At 41.0% G+C, this 19,630-nt stretch overlaps 1 protein-coding gene across 1 annotated transcript in view; it reads left to right on the top strand.

Annotated features, from left to right (window-relative positions):
* The window catches only part of LOC145343429 (doublesex- and mab-3-related transcription factor 1-like), a 104,966-nt gene that overhangs the window by 83,236 nt on the left and 2,100 nt on the right, over window positions 1-19,630 (top strand). The window contains exons 3-5 of the mRNA XM_080189658.1: window positions 684-970; window positions 3,673-3,693; window positions 17,271-17,445. Coding sequence (XP_080045784.1) covers window positions 684-970; window positions 3,673-3,693; window positions 17,271-17,445 — 483 coding nt within the window. The remainder of the gene's footprint in view (window positions 1-683; window positions 971-3,672; window positions 3,694-17,270; window positions 17,446-19,630) is intronic.

Below are 19,630 nucleotides of genomic sequence, written 5' to 3'. Positions count from 1 at the left end.
AACAAGGAAATGGCTGAAATTTTGAACAAATATTTTGTACGTTCTTGTGGTAGAAGAGACTAAAAATATCCCAATAATAGTAAAAAATGAGGGGACAAAGGGAATAAAGAACTTAAAATAATTACTACCACTAGGAAAAAAATAGTAGGCAAACTAATCTTAGACAGAGATGAGGCCAAATTTCTTCTCTCAAAGGGTCGCGAATCTTTGGTATTCTCAATCCCGTGGAACTGTAGTGGCTGTCATTGAATATATTAAAGATTGAGATGGACATATTTTTGATCTACACGGGTGTCAAAGTTTATGGGGAACAGGAGGGACATTGAAGTTGAGGCCAAGATCAGATCAGCCCTGATCTTGATGAATGGCAAAGCAGGCAGGAAAGGCTGTGTGCCCTGCTCCTCGTCTTAATGTTCTTTAAGGCTCTGTATAGGGAACGCGTGCAAAAAAAAGTGAAAGAATAACTTGAGCGCATGTTGCTGTTTCACAGAGGACTTAACTCTTACTTAAAATGTATTAATCATTTTGTTTGCCCGTAACACAAAATATTGTTTTGAACTTTATGTCTCTGAGTGCACATTTGAGTTATATGTGAGTTTAAAATCTTATTCAGACATGAATATTGCTTAAAACTGGTAAATGTACACAGTTGTAAGTAACCATCCTTTTATTTTCCTTTACAGAGGGGCGTTTGCATCTCCAGGATATCCCTTCTATAACCAGCAGAGGGCACCTGGAGGCTACCCCAGACCTGGTAGTGGACTCTTCCTACTACAGCAACTTTTATCAGCCATCTCTCTATCCAGCTTACTACAACAATTTATACAACTATCCCCAGTACCAGGTGGCGGTGGCAGGAGATTCACCTGCTTCTGACGTCAGCTCCACACTGGGAGGGACAACTGTGAAAAACAGCCTTCGAGGCCTGTCTGCATCACTAGTGTCTGGTCAGACAGGAAACCAGTGGCAGGTAGGCTGGACATTGATTTTCAATGACAAAATATTATTATTGTCATTTTGCTGATGAGTATATAAGTATTAGAATTCATGAATAAGCTGAATGAATTGTAGTAGCAAAATAAGGTAGTGAAATGCTGATTGTATGAAAACAATGGTTTGTGTAAGGAAGCTTTGGAGAGGTTTTCTGACCTTTTTCCACAGGGTACACTGATTTCCCAGCTACACACTGGAGGATAAATGGAATGGGACCCAATCAGTTTTGAGTCTTTTACATGTGTTTGGATATCTGGGACTTCCCTTGCAGGATGGGCCTATTGGGTATCACCTCATTCATTTGAATGGGAAGTGAGGGTCTGGATGTGTCCCTAACACCTGATCCTATTTTTTGAAATTGGTCCAAAGGGCATCCCACTGTGGGGTGCTTCTAGAAGCTGGGACGGGCCTTGTATCAGAATCCCTTACCAACTTTTTGTTTGTTTGTGTGTGTGTGTGTGTGTGTTGTGGGGGGCGGGGGGGTGGTGGTAGGAGGAGTGTTGGTGGGTGGGTGAGACGTCCCCATTGTAATAAAACAAATCTTGGTACCATTAACCATCTCATCTACAAGCCTGTTGCAATAATAACCTTTCCCAGTTTTCTTGTGCTGGGTCACGTTAGGAAGATCCATAAAATCCCCACAGTGTGGAAGGAGGCCATTTGGCCCACCACGTCTGCACTGACTCTCCGACAGTGATCCCACCCTTGCCCTATCCTCTTAACCCCATATCTTGGAACACTTAGGGGCAATTTAGCATGGCCAATCCATCCAACCTGCGCATCTTTGGACTGTGGGAGGAAACTGGAGCACCCGGAGGAAATCCACGCAGACATGGGGAGAATATACAAACTCCACACAGACAGTCACCTGGCTGGAATTGAACCCACGTCCCTGTTGCTAATCACTGTGCCACCCCCAAATGATGGGGTGAGTGGACAAATGTACCATATTAAGGACCTAGGACACCAGATATGGCTGTGCCTGGCCTAAGAAGGCACAATACTGTACAGAGTGGGAGAGAGAACCAGGAACTTTGTCTTTTATATTCCTTGACATGTAAATTTAAAAAATGATCCTTTTAATCCTTTAAATTAAAGGAAGCATTTTGAAGCATTGCTACTAAATTAATTTCACACAATTTAGTTTAGATATGTCTTTACTAATGCAGCTGCCCATTCTACATCTGTTCATCCCATTGCCTCACCAGTCAATGTTCCCTTTATTTTCTTTCTTTGCTTTAATTTAGGTTCTTTCTCTCTCTCTCACACACACGTTCCTCCCCACTGCGCCCTGTGCTATCCCCTAACGAGATGAGCAGGTAAACTAGTCTCTTCAGTCAGTATAAGGAAAGGCATGAGAGTCACTTGTAAATTGTCAGTTTCTCTGACAGGATTTCAGGATGTCCTGACAGAGGGGCTTTAGATTAGAAACTTGAAATATGGACATTCGTAGCAGGAGCTAAGTTTCTACCACTCCAAGCCACAGAGGGAGCATTTTGAACCTGTCAGAATGGTGGTATTGGGATGGGGAGATGTCATTTTAAAAAAGAAATCTCAATCCCTTTGCCAATCTGCTCATTTCTGGATTGAGCAGAGATGGGATGGGGGTTAATTGTGACCAACCAAACACCTTGCAGGAGGAATTTAATCATCTCAGCATTTTAGTGGAACTTGGGCTTTGTTTTTAACCTGCCTTACAAGTTTGACGCTGGCCGGCCAGATTTTGCAGGCCATGGGAGTTCAGAGCTGAAAGGAGGTAAGGTAAAGCTGTGTGTTCTTGCAGTAAAAAGTCTGACAACACCAGGTTTTAGTCCAACCGATTTATTTGATAATAGACTCACAAGCTTTCGAGGTTTCCCTCTTCGTCAGGTGAATGGAGAGTTCTGGCCTCAGACAGAGCATCGGTTGGACTAAAACCTGGTGTTGTCAGACTTTTTACTGTGTTTACGCCAGTCCAACGCCGGCATACCCACATCATGTTCTTGCAGTACAGCTTGTGGGCCAGGAAAAGTAAGAATGCTTCCTCCAGCCCATCAAGCTACCTTCATTTCAACCCTCTCCCCTCCCACCATCCAATCTGATCTCTGTGCCATCTGATCCTTGTTAGGAGATTTGAACCCCCTCCCCAATCCCCAATCCTGCCCTCCCACCAATGTGCCAGTTTCCTTTTCTGCACCCTCCTAATTCCTGCCTGACAGAGAACCCAGTCTGTTGATTGATTTGCCTTTGGGTGGGAGCCTATTGGAAAATAAATAGGTGCACAATTAAAACTTCAGAGCATCCCAACCAGAACCCCATCCCATTTCCATATTACTTGAGTAACCTACTGCTTAGGGCTTTAGGGCTGTTGTTCACCAGCCAGCTGTGTGCTGCTTTCTTGTTTTATTAGTGAATGTTTGACTTCATATTTCTTTAATGCTCATCAGCAAATCTAATAAAACCTATGTAGCTATGTACCTGAGTACTGGTAACCTGTTAATCAGCATAATGATTGTGTGTTAAAGCTGTACTTAGAAACACAAAACAGCTTGAAAATTTGACACCTTCTAATATTCCCATTACTTGCTTTGACTTATGGACGCAGACATGTTTTGTTAAAAATAGGTTGCATTCGTCAGATCTAATATTGCATATCTGGGTGAAAGGATTTATTTACATTGCATATGTTTTCATTTTCAGAGAAATGAAAGTGATGAGAAGGTAAGTACTCATGTTCATTAGTTTCTGCATGGCAATTTCTTCCCTCCTCATTTTTTCAAAATGCTTTCAGATCTAAGATCTTGGTTTCTCTGAGTACTTTTGTCCATGTACTGCATGCGCTAATTTTATGTTTTTTCTCATTTTGTGCTTTTTTAACCTTGCCTTTTACCAAGATTCGCGTGGAGTTCTTGTAGCTGAGACTGTACTATATATGACTTTCAACATCACGGTTTATCCTTGTATTAATGCTGCAGGGACATGTCATGTGAATATTATAACAAACAGAAGGCCCTGCATACGTTACAGGTGAAATTTCTGGCTGGGCCTCACACACAGTCTTGTTGAAAAATCTCTGGCATTGCATCTGAAGTATGTTGCCTATATAACCAGTGCTGCTGGCCTTAAACTGAATTTTACTTTGAGTTTCAAGAAATGTTATGAATTGGAATAGATGATTGTTGGAACTGGCTAGTAATCTGAATTCTGGGCTTTAAGACCCTTCAGAGATTGTCCTGCTGTTAATGCCTTTGTTAAAGTAGCAGCCAGAAAAGCTTCATATACACTCACACTCATTAACACTGCACCCCCATTTAGTTTCCCAGAACAAGTTAGTTTGCTGTCACCCTCAAAAGAAGGAGCACACTCTGGAAAAACCGTAACAAAAATAATCTAAGCAAAATGTTCAAGCTTAGTCAAATTGTCAAAGGAAAAGAATCAATGGGCTGAGGCAATACTGAAAAGTAAAATCCAGTGCAGTGCTCAAAGAAGAAAGACACGATCGTGCTAATAGGCCACTGAAGAACTCTAACCTGACCAGAGGAATGAGTGGGAAGCTCTTCAAAATTGTACCTGATGTCAAAACATCCACCGTGGATTCACAGATGCTGAGTAAGTCCTAACTGTATTTACTTTAACTGTGATAACTCTCAGGCAGAAAAAGCAATGCACACAATTGTAAAGTAAATGCACTTAAATGTTAAAATCTCTCTAAATACATGTCAATCGTTAGTATTTTTCAGGGTTACTTTGCTTCTCGGTGTATAAATCTAACAGTTCGTTTTTGTTTGCTACCCTTTTTTTGTGTTCACAGATAAATCTCAATCAACTAGTTCCAGTCATTTATCATAGAGGGCAAAATATTGTGGAGAGCACTGCGGACGTATCAGAACCAATTCACGCTGTTTCCACAGAGCTTCTGCTTGAATTACAATGAGAAATCAGGCCCATCCCACAGAAGTTGTCCTTTCCAGAGTCCGGTGATGAGAGGAAGATTTGTTGTCTGGAGGCGACAAAATGTTTCCATTCAGGGGAGGGTATTCTGGAATCAGCTGCTGAGTGGTTTAGAGAGCCAGTTGGTGCCAGATTCTCTACATGGCTTATTGGAAGCTTTTCAAACTTCCAGATGATCCGTCATCCATTGAGGCAGATTCTTGTATCATTTCCAGAATCTCACATTGCAGAATTTGGGCCTTCTGCAGCATTTGTTGTACAGTGACCGCGCTAGCACTAGCTTGAACTGTGTGATGTTATGAAGTTGGGCTGGACATGATTGACTGAGCTCTGTAGCTCATTACAATGGCTGCACTCCCCTGGTGGTATCACAGTGCAGCTAGGTCATTAATTCAGGGCCCTCTTTAATTTTTTCATGTCTTTGGTAGCCTCTTTTTCTGTTTTGCTTTTTCCAAACCCACATCCTGCGAGGGTTCAGACTTTTACCAGTGTGGGCCCTCCCTTTGTGCAGCAGAACTAAAACTGTCTCTGGAATGTCTGTCTATGTTTTTTTTTCTCGTGGGGGCACTGAAAACCATGTGTCATTAGGATGGAGACAACACTACCTTCACTATAAAGTCAACTTGTGACAGGTAGAGCTACTCTCCATATCGATGCCTCTAAGCTCCCAAAAACCAAAACAGTAGAGCTAATGGAGGGTAAGTTGAGCTCAGTAGCATCCATTCTTCAGGTATTACATGGGCTTCTAAGGAACCAAAATGTCAGGCATGAGGTTGATGTACAGCTCTGATGGTACAGGGCTGTTGCCTACCATATTGGGAAGGGACAAACAAGACGTTGTTTATCAAAAACAAAATGCCTAAAGCAGGTGATACTACTTTTGTGTATATAAATACAAGGCCTAACACCTGCTTTAGTTTACTGCTGCAGCTTTGGTTTACCTTAATGCAGCCAATGCCTGTCTCTAGGAGAACTAAATCAAAACACGGCGCGAGTAAAATAAAAAAGCAAGCAGTCAGCACCAATCACTGCCATTCCCAGAGTCTCAACTCCTCACTCCCTCCAGCCTGACAATGTCCTCAAGCTGCCCGATGATCTTGTACCCCAAGGCACACAGGATTACCACTCACCTGTTAAAAAATTGAAGCACTTACACTTCCTGCCACGTCACCTTTATGATGATGAGGTCAAAGACTCTGTACAGGTCTCTCAAACCTCAAGATGCTCAAAAGTGGTAACAGAAATTCTGTCCTGGTGAGTTTGCCAAATTATGATTTGGGGATCAGCAGAAATTTTGTGAGATATGACAGGCTGTCTCACCTTGGGACTCCTGGTCAGGTTATTACATTTATTTCTGTGCTGTAGCCAGGTCTTGGTGTACATGTTGCTTGGGTCCACATACTGTGCCACTTCTCAATATGTCCATCCACCAATTCACTTCAAGAAAAAGGCACCTGCATTTTAAGCTGTGGCAAACAGTTAAAAAACTGCTGCACTATTAAATTTCTAGAACCTAGCTCCAGCCACAGTAGGTGCCCTTCACACTAGAATCTTGTCTACCATGTGCTGCTGTGGGAAAACTGAGACAGGTTGTCCACTGGTTACAGAGGCAGCCATTCCATTTTTTCCACTCTTCTGCCAGTTTTACATAGGGAGACTAAAATCAATTAGCTGTACTTTATGGTTTTCTTTGAATCAGTGCAACCTTTTTGACACCGCTCCCCCCCTTTAAGGTTTTCACTATGTTGAGACTTTAAAGGGCATACTTTAATTATCTTCATTTGATTTTAGTATTGGGGGTGTTGGGGGGGTGGGTGTGTGGGGGGTAATGAAGTAGGTATATCAGAGTTATGTTTTACCCCCACAAACCTTGGCGCTGCTGAAGAAATGATGTGGGGGAAAAGGGGGCAATTAGCAAATCTGATCCCTTTCACTACTTTTACACTTATGAGATTCAGGAAAAAGTAGGCCCTTAACTTTTACACTTGAGTCTAAATGGCTGGTTATGTGACTGCAGTTTTTTTTTTAAATCACTGTCATTTGAAAAATAGAGAAGATTAAAATGTATGTAGAAAAGTCTGAATTGAGAATTGGGTTCGCATCCCAAGACACGGGTTTGGAGTCTGTGGAGATGGTAGGATGGAAACAGAGGGTGGCATTTTCCCACTCCCGCGCCACAGGAATGGTAGTGGGCAGAGGCGGACCATGCAAAGGTCTGTTCACCTCAGATGGGATTTTCCGGTCTTGGGGCAAGCGTGGCTGGAAAATCCTGCCCAGAATGACGGAAACTGATTACTTGAGTTTCTGGTCACCCTTTCAGTCCTGACCTGACCTCTAATGATACATTTAGGCTGAGTTCCCAGGTGGGGGTCTGGCTGCTGGCTTGGTCATCACTGAAATGTGGAATCACATCTGCAAGTATTTAAATGCCAGCAGCAGACTTTTGGAGTTGGAACGTCTTGTAAGATGAATGGAATGAAGATATTCATATTATAGCACATTTAAACTAAATGGAGCGTCACAGTTGAAGAACTGCTAAATTTTGTATTGTACAAGATGAAGTCTTGTTGCATGAGATGCATGCGTGGGACCTCAAGGCACCTTCTTCAGAGCAGAGCTGTTTGTGATACCTGGACTGGTATAATGCCGTCTCCAAAATCCACTGAACCTGGATCCAAATGAACAAGAAGATAAAGGACTTGAAGAGAATGACTAAGATAATCCAAAGGTGTCCAACACCCAGAAGCCAAATCACGTTTGAATGCTGCACATTGTTCCCTCTTAACTTTTAAACTTGTACTGTTAACCCATTCAAAATATTGGCAAAAAAAAACCTGAGCGTAAAAGAGCAGGTCATGTCTTAATGCTGCAAATGACCAAGTTTACACTTGTCGCACTCACCACTTAAATAACATCGACACTAAACACTCACACAACACGTGGTGCATGTTTATTAACTCACATATTGAGTTACAGCTGGACACTTGTGTGACTCAATCATCTTTAACGTCCTTTTGTCCTCGGGTTTGTAAAATTTCCTGATATAACCAAACAAATGTTTCTGCAGTCTCTGCTGGCCTTTTAATCCCGCAGTGATACCTGACTACCTATTTCTACCTGGTGAATTCCCACTGCAGGGCCTTTTCCACATTGGAAGGTGGCATCCATTGTGCAATTAATATTGATTCCTTAATTAGTTGCAAGGTTAATATATAAAGGGTCAGACAGGTTGTTCTTTTGCACTGACCCAATTCTGCTGATATTGCATTTTCTGGCTTCTCAATTACTGAAGTAAGGGGCTTATTGCCTGTTCCAGACAGCCACCATGGACACCTGACAAATGGTCCAATCCAGTATCAGGTCAGAAGTCCTTCAAATAATAATGGGAGATGAAACATGATCCCCAAATTTGATCCATGTGTCTATTTTACTTCGGTATAAGTGGCACAGCTAGACCTAATTTGTTACTCCCTTGTGTCATTTAGAATGTAGATTTTTTTGACATTTGTGGTCAAAATTAACAGAGAGATTTTAAAGATGCATGGAGAGGGATGAAGAAAAAAAAATTACACGTCCCAGAACAGCATTAGAAGAATATGATAAAATGGGGGAGCAGTAATCTGGATATAAGACTGTTCATGTATTCGTTGGCTTTGAGGCTTGAAATGCAGAAGACAGTCAGCATCTGAAAGAAGATACATTAAAGCTTTGGCAAGAATCCCTCACTGCATCTATTTCTCCTGGTAACCTATCTCACTTTCAGAGGCTGTGTGATTTACAGCTAATCTCTCGGAGTTTCTAGCGTAATTGCAAATAATGTTGCATTCCATTTATAATGTTAAGCATTTTCCTTTTGATTGTTGTAAAATTCTCGTAATTCTTCTTAGAGATATCAAGATAGATTAGACGAACAGGAAACAGAATTTCAGTGTGTAACAGTGCTGCTCCTTGTTTGTCTACTAGGTTATCCAGATTGTTGTCAGCACCAGCTTGCTGCAATAAAGATAATTTTCTAATTTAAATTGCAGCCTCCTCTTTAAACAAAATTCAGTAAATCTTCACAATTTTGCTGTTCAGTTCCAGGATTCAATTCCAGTCCATAATTCCAACTAAAATGATGTAGGTTTTAAGAAAACATTTAAATCATTTTTACAATTTGAGTGCAGTCATGAGTGTATAGCATTTTAATTTGTGACACTGTCTTAACCGGCCGCATTTTAAATTATTTTATGTTTTTTATCATCTTTGTTTACCCTTTTACACATTCTGATGTTTTGACAGGAAATCCACCAGCCTTGTAATTAAATGAGTAATCTTGAAAGCATAAGATTATTGATGAAACAGAAAGTATATTATAGCTTAAGAAAAGAAATGAACATTATTCAGACTGATCGATTAACCAAAACAATGAGATTAACATCACTGTTGCATATACTGATTTGATGATAAAGGAATTAAATATTGGAACAAAGAGTCTGAAGAAAAATTGCAGGGTGCATGATACAAGGAACAAAATAAAATTAAAATGGACATATAATAAAACAGAATGTGCTAAAAATGAACAGCAAACAAATCGGCATCTGAAAGAAAGATTGGTTAGCATTTTAGGTATAGCCTGTCAAAAGAACCACTAGGTATAAAACTTATACAAAAAGGTTGTGGAGCAATGTGGTCCTTAGTCCCACCTCCAATAACTACTGGCTAGTCAAAGGTCGACAGCCTTATTGTTCTCAGCTGTGCCACAGGGGAGGTGGTTGTGCTGCCGGTACAATACCCACCAAGGCCTCAAATCAAGAAGGGGCTCAGGCACGTGAATGTTGGTGGGGACGGGGTTCTTGTAGGGAGGTGTGAAATGGCTGCAAGGGCAGTAGGTGACTTTCAGGAGCCTTCCACCTTCCTGATGTTGGGTCTCTTGAGAAGCATGAAGTGCTTTTGAACGAGGGACACCACCACTCCCAGTTAGACCGCAAGCAAACACACCAAGGTTTCCCTGTGCTCCCTGCAAAGGATCTCTTGCCTGCTATTGACTGAATACCGGTGGTGGTGGGATCAATTGTTAGGGCTGGATGGCCACCTTTGGACCTTCCTGCTATGGATATAATCGGATTAGAGGTGGGAAGGTGGCATGGTCCACACCTGCTACCCCCCTGCCCAAATAAATTCCTCCCCCCACCTTGAGGGCATAAGACTTTGCCCTGTGATTTCCTTCTCATCTTTATTGTTCATTTATTCTGGGATCACACATGGAAACATTTATGTTTCACTCTTCAGATGGTTTTTGACTTGCCCTTCTCAATCTTTGGGAGAATATCTTGTGGATCTACGGCAGCTCAAAGATAAAACGAAACAAAAATTGGAGCTTTAAATGAAGTGTGGTCTTCAGTAACTGCAGAGAGATGATTAAAAAAAAGCATCTCACTTAACATAATGACATAACTTGCTGTAAATATGTAAATCAAGATGTGACAAGTAAAGGTGTGCCACACTTCACAGTTACACAAATACTTCCAATTGGCTTCTGTTCATTATATGATAATTGCCCTCCACCCTGGAAACCCTGAATGAACCTGTATCTGGGGTTACCATTGTAGATGTCAGAGCAGCTTTCTCAAAGATAATCCATGGAAAGCGACTGGCTCAAATTGGGTATCCAGATGAGCACTCAGATCCTGCACGGATCAGCTGGCAGGGATATTCACAGACATCTTCAGCCTCTCTTTACAATAATCTGAGGTCACTATTTGTTTTAAGAAGATGACCATCAAGCTGGTACCTAAGAAAAAAGTGTGCCTTAATGACTATTGTGTGGTGGCTCTGACATCTATCATTATGAAGTGCTTCAAAACGCTAGTCATGGCATGAATTAATTTTAGTCTCCTGGGCTACATGGATTCACTACAGTTTGCCGACTGCCGCAACAGGTCCACAGCAGGTGCCATCTCCCTGGCCCTGCACTCAACCCTGGAACATTTAGATAACAAAGACACCTATGTCAGACTCTTATTTATCGACTACAGCTCAACCTTTAACACCATTATTCTCATGAATCTCAACTCCAAACTCTGTGGCTTGGGCCTCGGCTCCTCCCTCCGTGACTGGATCATGAACTTCAGTAAGGCTAAGCAACAAGACCTCCACTTTCCCTCTCAACACCAGTGCCCTACAAGGCTGTGTTCTCAGCCCCCTACTATACCTTACTATACTCCTTATACACATATGACTGTGTGGCCAAATTCCCCTCGAGTTCGATTTTCAGGTTCGAATGACATCACCATTGTGGGACAGACCTCAAACGATGAGATGAGAGTACAGGAATGAGATAGAAACTGGTGCAGCGACAATAATCACTCCCACAATGTCGACAAAATGAAGGAGATTGTCACCGACTTCAAGAAACATAGAAGAGAACATGCCCCTGTCTATAACAATGGGCACAAAGTAAAAAGGGTCGAGAGCTTCAAGTTTTTAGGTGTCCAGATCACCAACAACCTGTCCTGGCCCCCCCATGCTGACACTATAATTACAAAAGCCCATCAATGCCTTTACTTTCTGAGAAGGCTAAGGAAATTTGGCATGTCAGCTACAATTCTCACCAACTTTTACAGATGTACCATAGAAAGCATTCTTTCTGGTTGTATCACAGCTTGGTATGGCTCCTGCTCTGCCCAAGACCACAACGACCTGCAAAAGGTTGTGAATGTTGCCCAATCCATCATGCAGACCACCCTCCCAACCATTGACTCTGTCTACATTTCCCACTGCCTTGGCAAAGCAGGCAGCATAATTACGGACCTCACACACCTCGGCCATACTCGCTTCCACCTTCTTCTGTCAGGACAAAGATACAAAAATCTGAGGTCACATACCAGCTGACTCAAAAAAACCTTTTTCCCTGCTGCTGTCAGACTTTTGAATGGACTTACCTTTCATTAAGTTGATCTTTCTCTACACCCTAGCTATGACTGTAACACTACATTCTGCACTCTCTCATTTTCTTCTGTATGAACAGTATACTTTGCCTGTAAAGCACACAAGAAACAATACTTTTCACTGTATGTTAATACAAGTGAATAATAAATCAAATCAAAATTTTATACTGATATAGGTGAGCGTATAAAATAATAAGAAATAAAGAATATTATTATGCAATTATAATTACGTGCATTGCAGTATTTACCCTGACAGTTAGTTCTTTTACTCAGGTAGCCTACATATACAAGCTAAACAGCACTGAATTTCCCCCTTTAAGACATCTTAACTTTTATGGCTAATTCGTTTATTCATTGGTTTATTGAAGCTATTTCAATTAATATTTATCAGAGGGGAAGATATACAAAAGTCCTGAACAAATCAAGCTCTAGTTTAAGAAAATAAATTAAAACAACTGTAAAATGAGCTGCAGATTCACTTTTGCCCATTTTCTATTTTTGCTGAAGCCCAATCCCATATACATAAACACTGAATCATGAAAGGCCATGCTATGTTGAAAGGTATGTACTCCATTTAGCAATCTAACTTATGCTCCTATCCCTTACTGTACACATCTCCCAAGAATAAGCTGCAGTTGTCAGTACTGGAGATGAGGCCAGCACCTCACATAATCCTGCATCACTCATAGCGCTAGTCACAAACTCCAAGTCTACAATAGACTGTCTTTTATGGATCTGATGAACTGGGCATGGATGAAGACAGCCATTTCATATTGCCTCACTTCACTGCCTTCATTACTACCCTGAAATTTGCTCCCAGACAAGTCGACGGACTTGCTGAGGACATGCCTAATAACAGGCATGTGCTGGAATAGGTACGGATGTGGCTGCTGCCTTTCAGCCATCCAGCCTGGCTTATCTTGCTTAATAAATGACAGAACATTTGCCAGATGGCCAGCTGGATCAAAAAAAAAGCATTGAGGAGTCAGATATGGTGACAGCAGTTACAGGGACGTCTGATGACCCATCAAAATGAAGCACAGGATAGGCAGTTACCTTCCACAGTGAGAAACTCTTGACTTGTATGGTGATACAGATCTTAATAGGTCTACTTTCAAATGGAGTTTGATACTACAGTAGGACTGGAATGAGACATCACTTGTCACCTTGCACACAACACAAGAGGGTGATCTGCATGGTGCAATAGCTACCCAATTCTGTCTTTCATGTCATTGAAGTATTGGATTGTGCACTGAGTTTGGCAGTTAAGTACATGACAATATGTGTGGTCTCTGCTCTGGAAACCTTGGATATACTGTATATATTAAATCTTTGTCAACATTCACATTCCTGCTGTGGAGGCTTTGCACTAAAACTCCAGGATGCAATTAATGACCACCTTCATCTAACTACTCAGCATCTTCTGCTGTCAATTCACTATTCAACTATCAGCAATGGTGCTTAAAATATAAGAAGTGGGAATTGGAATAGACCATATGGCAGTGCCATTAAATAAGATTATGACTGATCCATGATGTTAATTCTATATTTCTGTCCGATCTCCACATTCTACGGTTACCCTAGAGTTCAAAAACCTAGTGATCTCAGCCTTGAATATTCCCAATGACAGCATCCACAGCCCTCTAAATTTGGAGAACTCCAAAGATTCACAACTCTCTGTGCGAAATGGCTAACATTTTTATCCTGAGACTATGCCCTCTAATTCTAAACTCGACAGCCAGGGAAAACAGCCTGGGACACCTACTCTGGCAAGTGCTCTCAAAATCTTATATGATGAGAGGACCTCATTTTTCTAAACTCTGGGAAGTATAAGCTGACTCTCCTTGTAGGTAAAACTCGCTCTTAAGTACTGAAGCACCTAGTAATGAACGTATGTACCTGTCTAACATTCATAAGTAGCAAACATCATTCCCAAACACACACTACGTGTGGAAATTCCTGGCAACACTCACCCCACAACTAGAAAATCCCGTCCGAGATCAACAGACCTTTGGATGGTCTGTGTCCTGCCCGCTACAATTCCCATGGCGGGCGAGATGAAAAAATTCCACGGTACATATATTTAAGCATCAGTTCGACCCATTGTGCATGTGCTCTTGTCTATGTACTACATGTTACCATTTATTTATTGCAATGTGACTTTCCTATCCATGCGTTTCATTATTATTCTAATCTTAATCTAATTTCATGTTGAGTACCATTATTGACTTCATTGCACTTGAGGTGAAGCATGGATTACAAGACCATTACCTGAAAGAAAGTGCCTTCCAACCTCTTTCTTTTGGTACCAATTTTAAACTTGTTATCAATTAACTGTCTGGTGGAAATAACCTTTAATAACCTATTTTTATATTTTTGAAGAGTTTATAGGCATTTAGCCATCCCTCCCTTGTAAATGTTTCCATATCCCACACACATCTTTAATCATAATTACATATTCTCTCATTTCTGATGCCATTCTACTAAATCTACATTACACTTTTTTGCATGATGCTCATTGCTACGCCTCTAGTAAAATGCTCAGAACTGAGCACAAAACTACAATAGTGAATTAACTTGTGCCTTGTACAGGTTCACCATTACCTCTGTGCATCTTTAGGTAAAACTTAAAATTTCTAACTGGAATCCAGCATTTAATGATCTGTATATTTATAGCCCACAGCTCTACTTATTCACTCCATTGTAAAGTATACTTTGTTTCTATTCTCTTGTTTTCCTCTAAAATAAAAGTTAGAAGTTTTATTTATTAGTCACAAGTAAGCTTACATTAACATTGTATTGAAGTTACTATGAAAATCCCCTAGTCGTCACACTCCGGCGCCTATTCAGATACACCTGAGGGAGAATTAGCATGGCCAATGCACCTAATTAACCAGCACGTCTTTGGACTGTGGGAGGAAATCGAAGCACATGGAGGAAACCCATGCAGACATGGGGAGAACGTGCAGATTCAAGCTGGGAATCAAACCTGAGTCCCTGGCACTTTGAGGCAGCGGTACAAACACCGTGCTGGATTTACGCTCCTTGGTTTGAAGGTGTGGGTGTAACTTGTAAAATCCAGCTTTTTGTCCACCCCTGGCCAGTCAGGTCTATTAAGGCCTTAAGGAGACAACTAGTGGATCCTACCCCTGCCTATATTGGCCAGTAGCTCTCTAGGGTGGAACCTCTTCATGAGAATGGCAGAAGGCTTGTCTGCAGGATAGCCATCTCCCACCAACTCTTTGGCCAGGGGAGATTGGGAACCATAGCGCCCTGCTACATATCTGACTACATGCCTGACCTGCCAAAATGAAACTCACTTTCTTCATCTTACTCTTTTTTTTGTTATGCACATAAACTCAACTATCAGAAAACCAATTTAAAAAATTTTTTTAACGGGACCTGGGCATCGTTGGCTGTAGGCCAGCATAATTTTCTCCCCCCAGTTTCCCTTGAGAAGGTGATGGTGATCTGTCCTCTAGAGTCACTGCAGTCCATATGGTACAGAGTGATTTTGGCTCACGCATTGACTTCTGCAAGTAGCTGGAAGACTTCTGGTAGAAAGATTGATGTGCAATAAAAGTAACTACTGGCTTTTGGAGAGTGAGCAATCCTCATAACGCTATTACAATTCATAAAATCTCTGAACTTTGCAGCACCCAAGTTGGCCTTTGTGCCTCTGCTGGTTTTGCTTTGACTATTGACCTCTACTTCTGGCTGCCTTTGTTGCCTTCGTACGTTTTTCCTCCACCACTGTCAGCAGAGCCTTCAGCTATTTTGGCACTATTCTAGAATCCAGTCCGCGAACTCTTCCATCCCACTTTCTGTTTCTGTGCGTCCTTAAAAGTCTTCTTGCTAACTGTTCTTGACTTCTGGTTAACTTTCCGAACGCGATGTTGACTTGTTTTTTTTTCCCCTCTGTGAAATGTTTTGGGAATATTTTGTATGATAATACCACCATTTAAATGGAGGTTTTTAGTTTTTTTCCTAAATGTGAGATATTTTAGAACCCAGATGCTTAAAATTGTGTGGTAAAGTTTATAAAGCTGCAATAGTCCTAACCTTATCAGTGTAACGCCAGAAACCATGCAATACAAAATTCAGTGAGAAATAGTAATTCATAGATTCAACCAGTTAGTTGTTTTTGATAATAGATCAAGCATCATGTTCAATTATTCTCTGGATTAATGCAAATATATTGTTCAGTTTATAAATCATGAAATATATATTTTATATATTGCTCAGTGTTTATTTTAAATGTGTATTATTGTATTACTTAGACCTTGATGCTTGGTCAAAGTGTAGCGTTTTACAGCCAGCTGGCTAATGTGGAAAAATTGGTTTTGGGTTTTAGTCAACTATAGAGGGTCAGAGCCAACCTGGTTATGTTTTCACTTGGCACCTGCACATACTGAACTTATAATGGGAATAATTGAATATTAGCTGGTTTTCATCCAAGCAGCTCTGATGCAAATTGCAGCCTACATACTGTTGCCCACGTGAGATCAGCTAACTCAAAAATGACCCATCCCAAATATCAGAATTCATTTTGTGCTTTGCAGGCTCATATATAGCATAGGCTAGCGACAGCTTCCCTCTACTGTGTCCAAATAGCAAGCAGAATGTTATGTCACCTGTGGACAAATTTGCAAGGGTGGGTGGGAGGATGGCCTGTAGAAATTCTGTGGATGCCTTACCTTCCCACCCCAACCTAGTTATGACTTAACAGGTGGCAGGAAAGCTCCAGACAGTCCTCGCGTCCTAAATGACCACTTCCTGACAGGCCCCTTTTCCATCAGAGGCCTGACACCCCTCACCACCCTTCCAGTAAAGACCCAAGCAGGCATACTCACTCTTAGATCAAGCGAGTTGGCTGGCAGATCTCTGAAGCAAGTCATTCTGGCCAGTTGACCAATTATCAGAGCGTTGAATAGCTACGGAGCAACCCATTTGAGTGGGGGCAAGTTTAAACCAACTTTATTGATGAAATTCTGCCACCTGTAAAATCCTGCCTAATGTGTCTAAACTCCACAATCAAAAGTGGGGGGGGGAGGTGGTGGTGGGTGTTCTGCTAACTTTTTACATACTGATCCACAGGGGGAGCTCCTCAGTCATTTACTAATTGTATACCTCAATGTGTTGATATATATATCCAGTTTGAATTATATTTTTCTCCATTCACTAATTATATTATGAAAGTAGATGCGAGTAAAAAGGCAACTTTTCCAACTTCATACCCTGAATTATTAATCAGCATAATATAGCTCCACTGTATGTCTAATTATCATTTTGTCCCAATGGGTTGTCTCATACTTGGGTAAATTGCCATAAATAAACAAAATGCTAAACACTGCAGACACCTTACTATTGTTCAGCATAAAGGATTTATAGGTGAATAACATTTTTTTTTTATTGCAGCAAATGAAAACTCCAGAGAACCGGTTTTCGGGCCACAATGTGACACCACAATACAGGATGCATTCTTACTACTCTGCAGCCTCATACCTGGGTCAAGGCCTAAGCACAGCTGCTTGTGTTCCTCAGCTGTTTACTCTGGAAGATGGTTCCTCTTTCTCAGATGTAAAATCCAATGGTAGGTTAAAGTTTTTTTTTGCTCAGTTCTATTACTAAAACTTCATTGTGTTAAAAAAGGCAGATGACTCAGTGTACATTCCTTTCAAAGTCAACTTACTTGCAATGCACATAAAGTCCTTATTTGGAGTGGATGAATTACATGCTCATGAAGGTGGATAGAATTGGGCAATAGAACATTTTTCCTTCCTTAATTGAATGTCAGCATCAGGCACTCCGGAGATTGTACATAGCAAAGGCCATATACAGGGTAAACTTTCCTCTACTCTGTCCAAAGAACGTGTTAATTATGGCCTCAAAGTGTACTCCCCACTGCACCAGTGCAACCTTTTCTATTTCCCATATCTTCCTATGCAATTTTTTTTAGCGTGTCTCCCTTTATCTTTAAGTGATGTTATTTTTCTTTTTTACTGTGAAAAATTAAGAGAAGTATCAAAATACTGCAGTTACAATGCCTATTAATTTTTCCACAAGTACTTTATTATTCTATTAGCTTGCATCTCAAAACATTAGAACATGGTTAGCCAAGGGTAAAGGTCCATGACAAAATAAACAAGAAGTGAAAAAAATGTATCAGTTCACCATTCTCGCATCTGAAATAAGACTTTTATATATAAATGCAAAAGGAATATTACAGATCTTTAATAAAGTGGGTAAAAACTGAAAGTGCAGAGAGGTTAGTCAGCATATGAAAGTAAGGTGTGCCCAACAGTTCAAATGTAGTTCTTCACCAGAATTTCGGTCCGAACTGAATGCTCGGTGTCTTTGTTTAATAAACATTAAACATTTAATCATTTAAAATAGCCAATAGGAACTAAATTAAACACTTTCCTCTCCCATTTTTCCTTATTCTGTCTTTATCCCTCTTTTATTGCACAGTTTGCACCTATGTTATTGTCAGTTCATTGCTTGTGTGTTCATTCTGCACATGAGCAACACTGCAGCTTTTAAAAATCTCGAACTGTGGCTTTGTGGTTGAATTCTGCTGAGCCGTGGCTGTCCTAGAATGAGGGATATGATTGCTGTAACCAGGGTTCCTTTGTCATTGGATTCCTTGGGATGATCTTGGATTCCCATGGTAGGCAGCTTGCAGCTTGAGGTTAATCAAAGAATCCATAGAATCCCTACAGTGCAGAACGGGGCTATTCGACCCACAAGTCTGCACCGACTCTCTAGCAGAGCATCCTACCCAGGCCCCATCCCTATAACCCTACGTATTTACCCACTAATCCCCTAGCCCACACATCCTGAGACACTCAATGGCAATTTAGTATGGCCTATCAACCTAACCTGTACATCTTTGGACTGTGGGAGGAAACTGGAGCACTTGGAATAAATCCACGCAGACACAGGGACAATGTGCAAACTTGATGCAGACAGTCACCCAAGGCTGGAATTGAACCTGGGTTCCTGGCGATGTGAGGCAGAAATGCTAACTACTATCGTACCACCAGGCGAAAAGCTAGTTACTGTGTTGGTGTCTGTTTTCTACCACTAGAGGAATGCTTGTTTACTTAAGATGTGCAGGAAGAAATGAGATTGGCTACTAATGTATGTAGAGTGAGAACAAATTAGTTTACTGGGTGAGAGAGATGCTGTAAGGAAACTCAGAGAGAAAGCCATAAGTCCTTTACCCTTTTTTTTTCAGTGGCAGTGTTTAAAGATAAGTTCTTCATCACAGCAGGACAGATTCTAAAGCATGGGATTGCATGATCTGTGGATGCCCGTACAGTCTCTCTGAGCAGTTGTCAGTTGAACAAAATTATGGCAAAATGTTGGGCTTGAGACTGCCAAAAGCTTGTTAGAATATTTATAGCTAGCAGAGAGAGAGAGCTTCCATTCCACCTTGCAAAAGACTAATTGTCCACAATTTTTGGAGACCTCCCAGTCCAATGATGTTTTTTTCTGCAAACACATTGCAACTATTTTACTGCCTATCAATATAGTGCAGTATGTATCTGTTCAGAGATTTAATGGAATAATACCCTTGAGAATATGTTCATCATTCCAGTGCATTTTAGAGTAGTCCTGCCAGAAATCCGAAAGGAATGGGAATTCTTGCTGAGCGCAAACAATCCAACAAACAGAAACCTCAACCCAATTTAGTTCCAACCGTTGGACAATTCTCCAGAACTTGCCAAGGCTTGTTACGTTTTCCAAATTAGATTTTAAAATGTGCATACAGC

The sequence above is a fragment of the Carcharhinus amblyrhynchos genome, chromosome 5 (genome assembly GCF_965287045.1).
Source record: "Carcharhinus amblyrhynchos chromosome 5, sCarAmb.v2.hapA, whole genome shotgun sequence".
NCBI classification, from domain to species: Eukaryota; Metazoa; Chordata; class Chondrichthyes; order Carcharhiniformes; family Carcharhinidae; genus Carcharhinus; species Carcharhinus amblyrhynchos.
The sequence above is the reverse complement of the archived record's forward strand: the minus strand, read 5'-3'. Positions and strand labels throughout refer to the sequence as shown.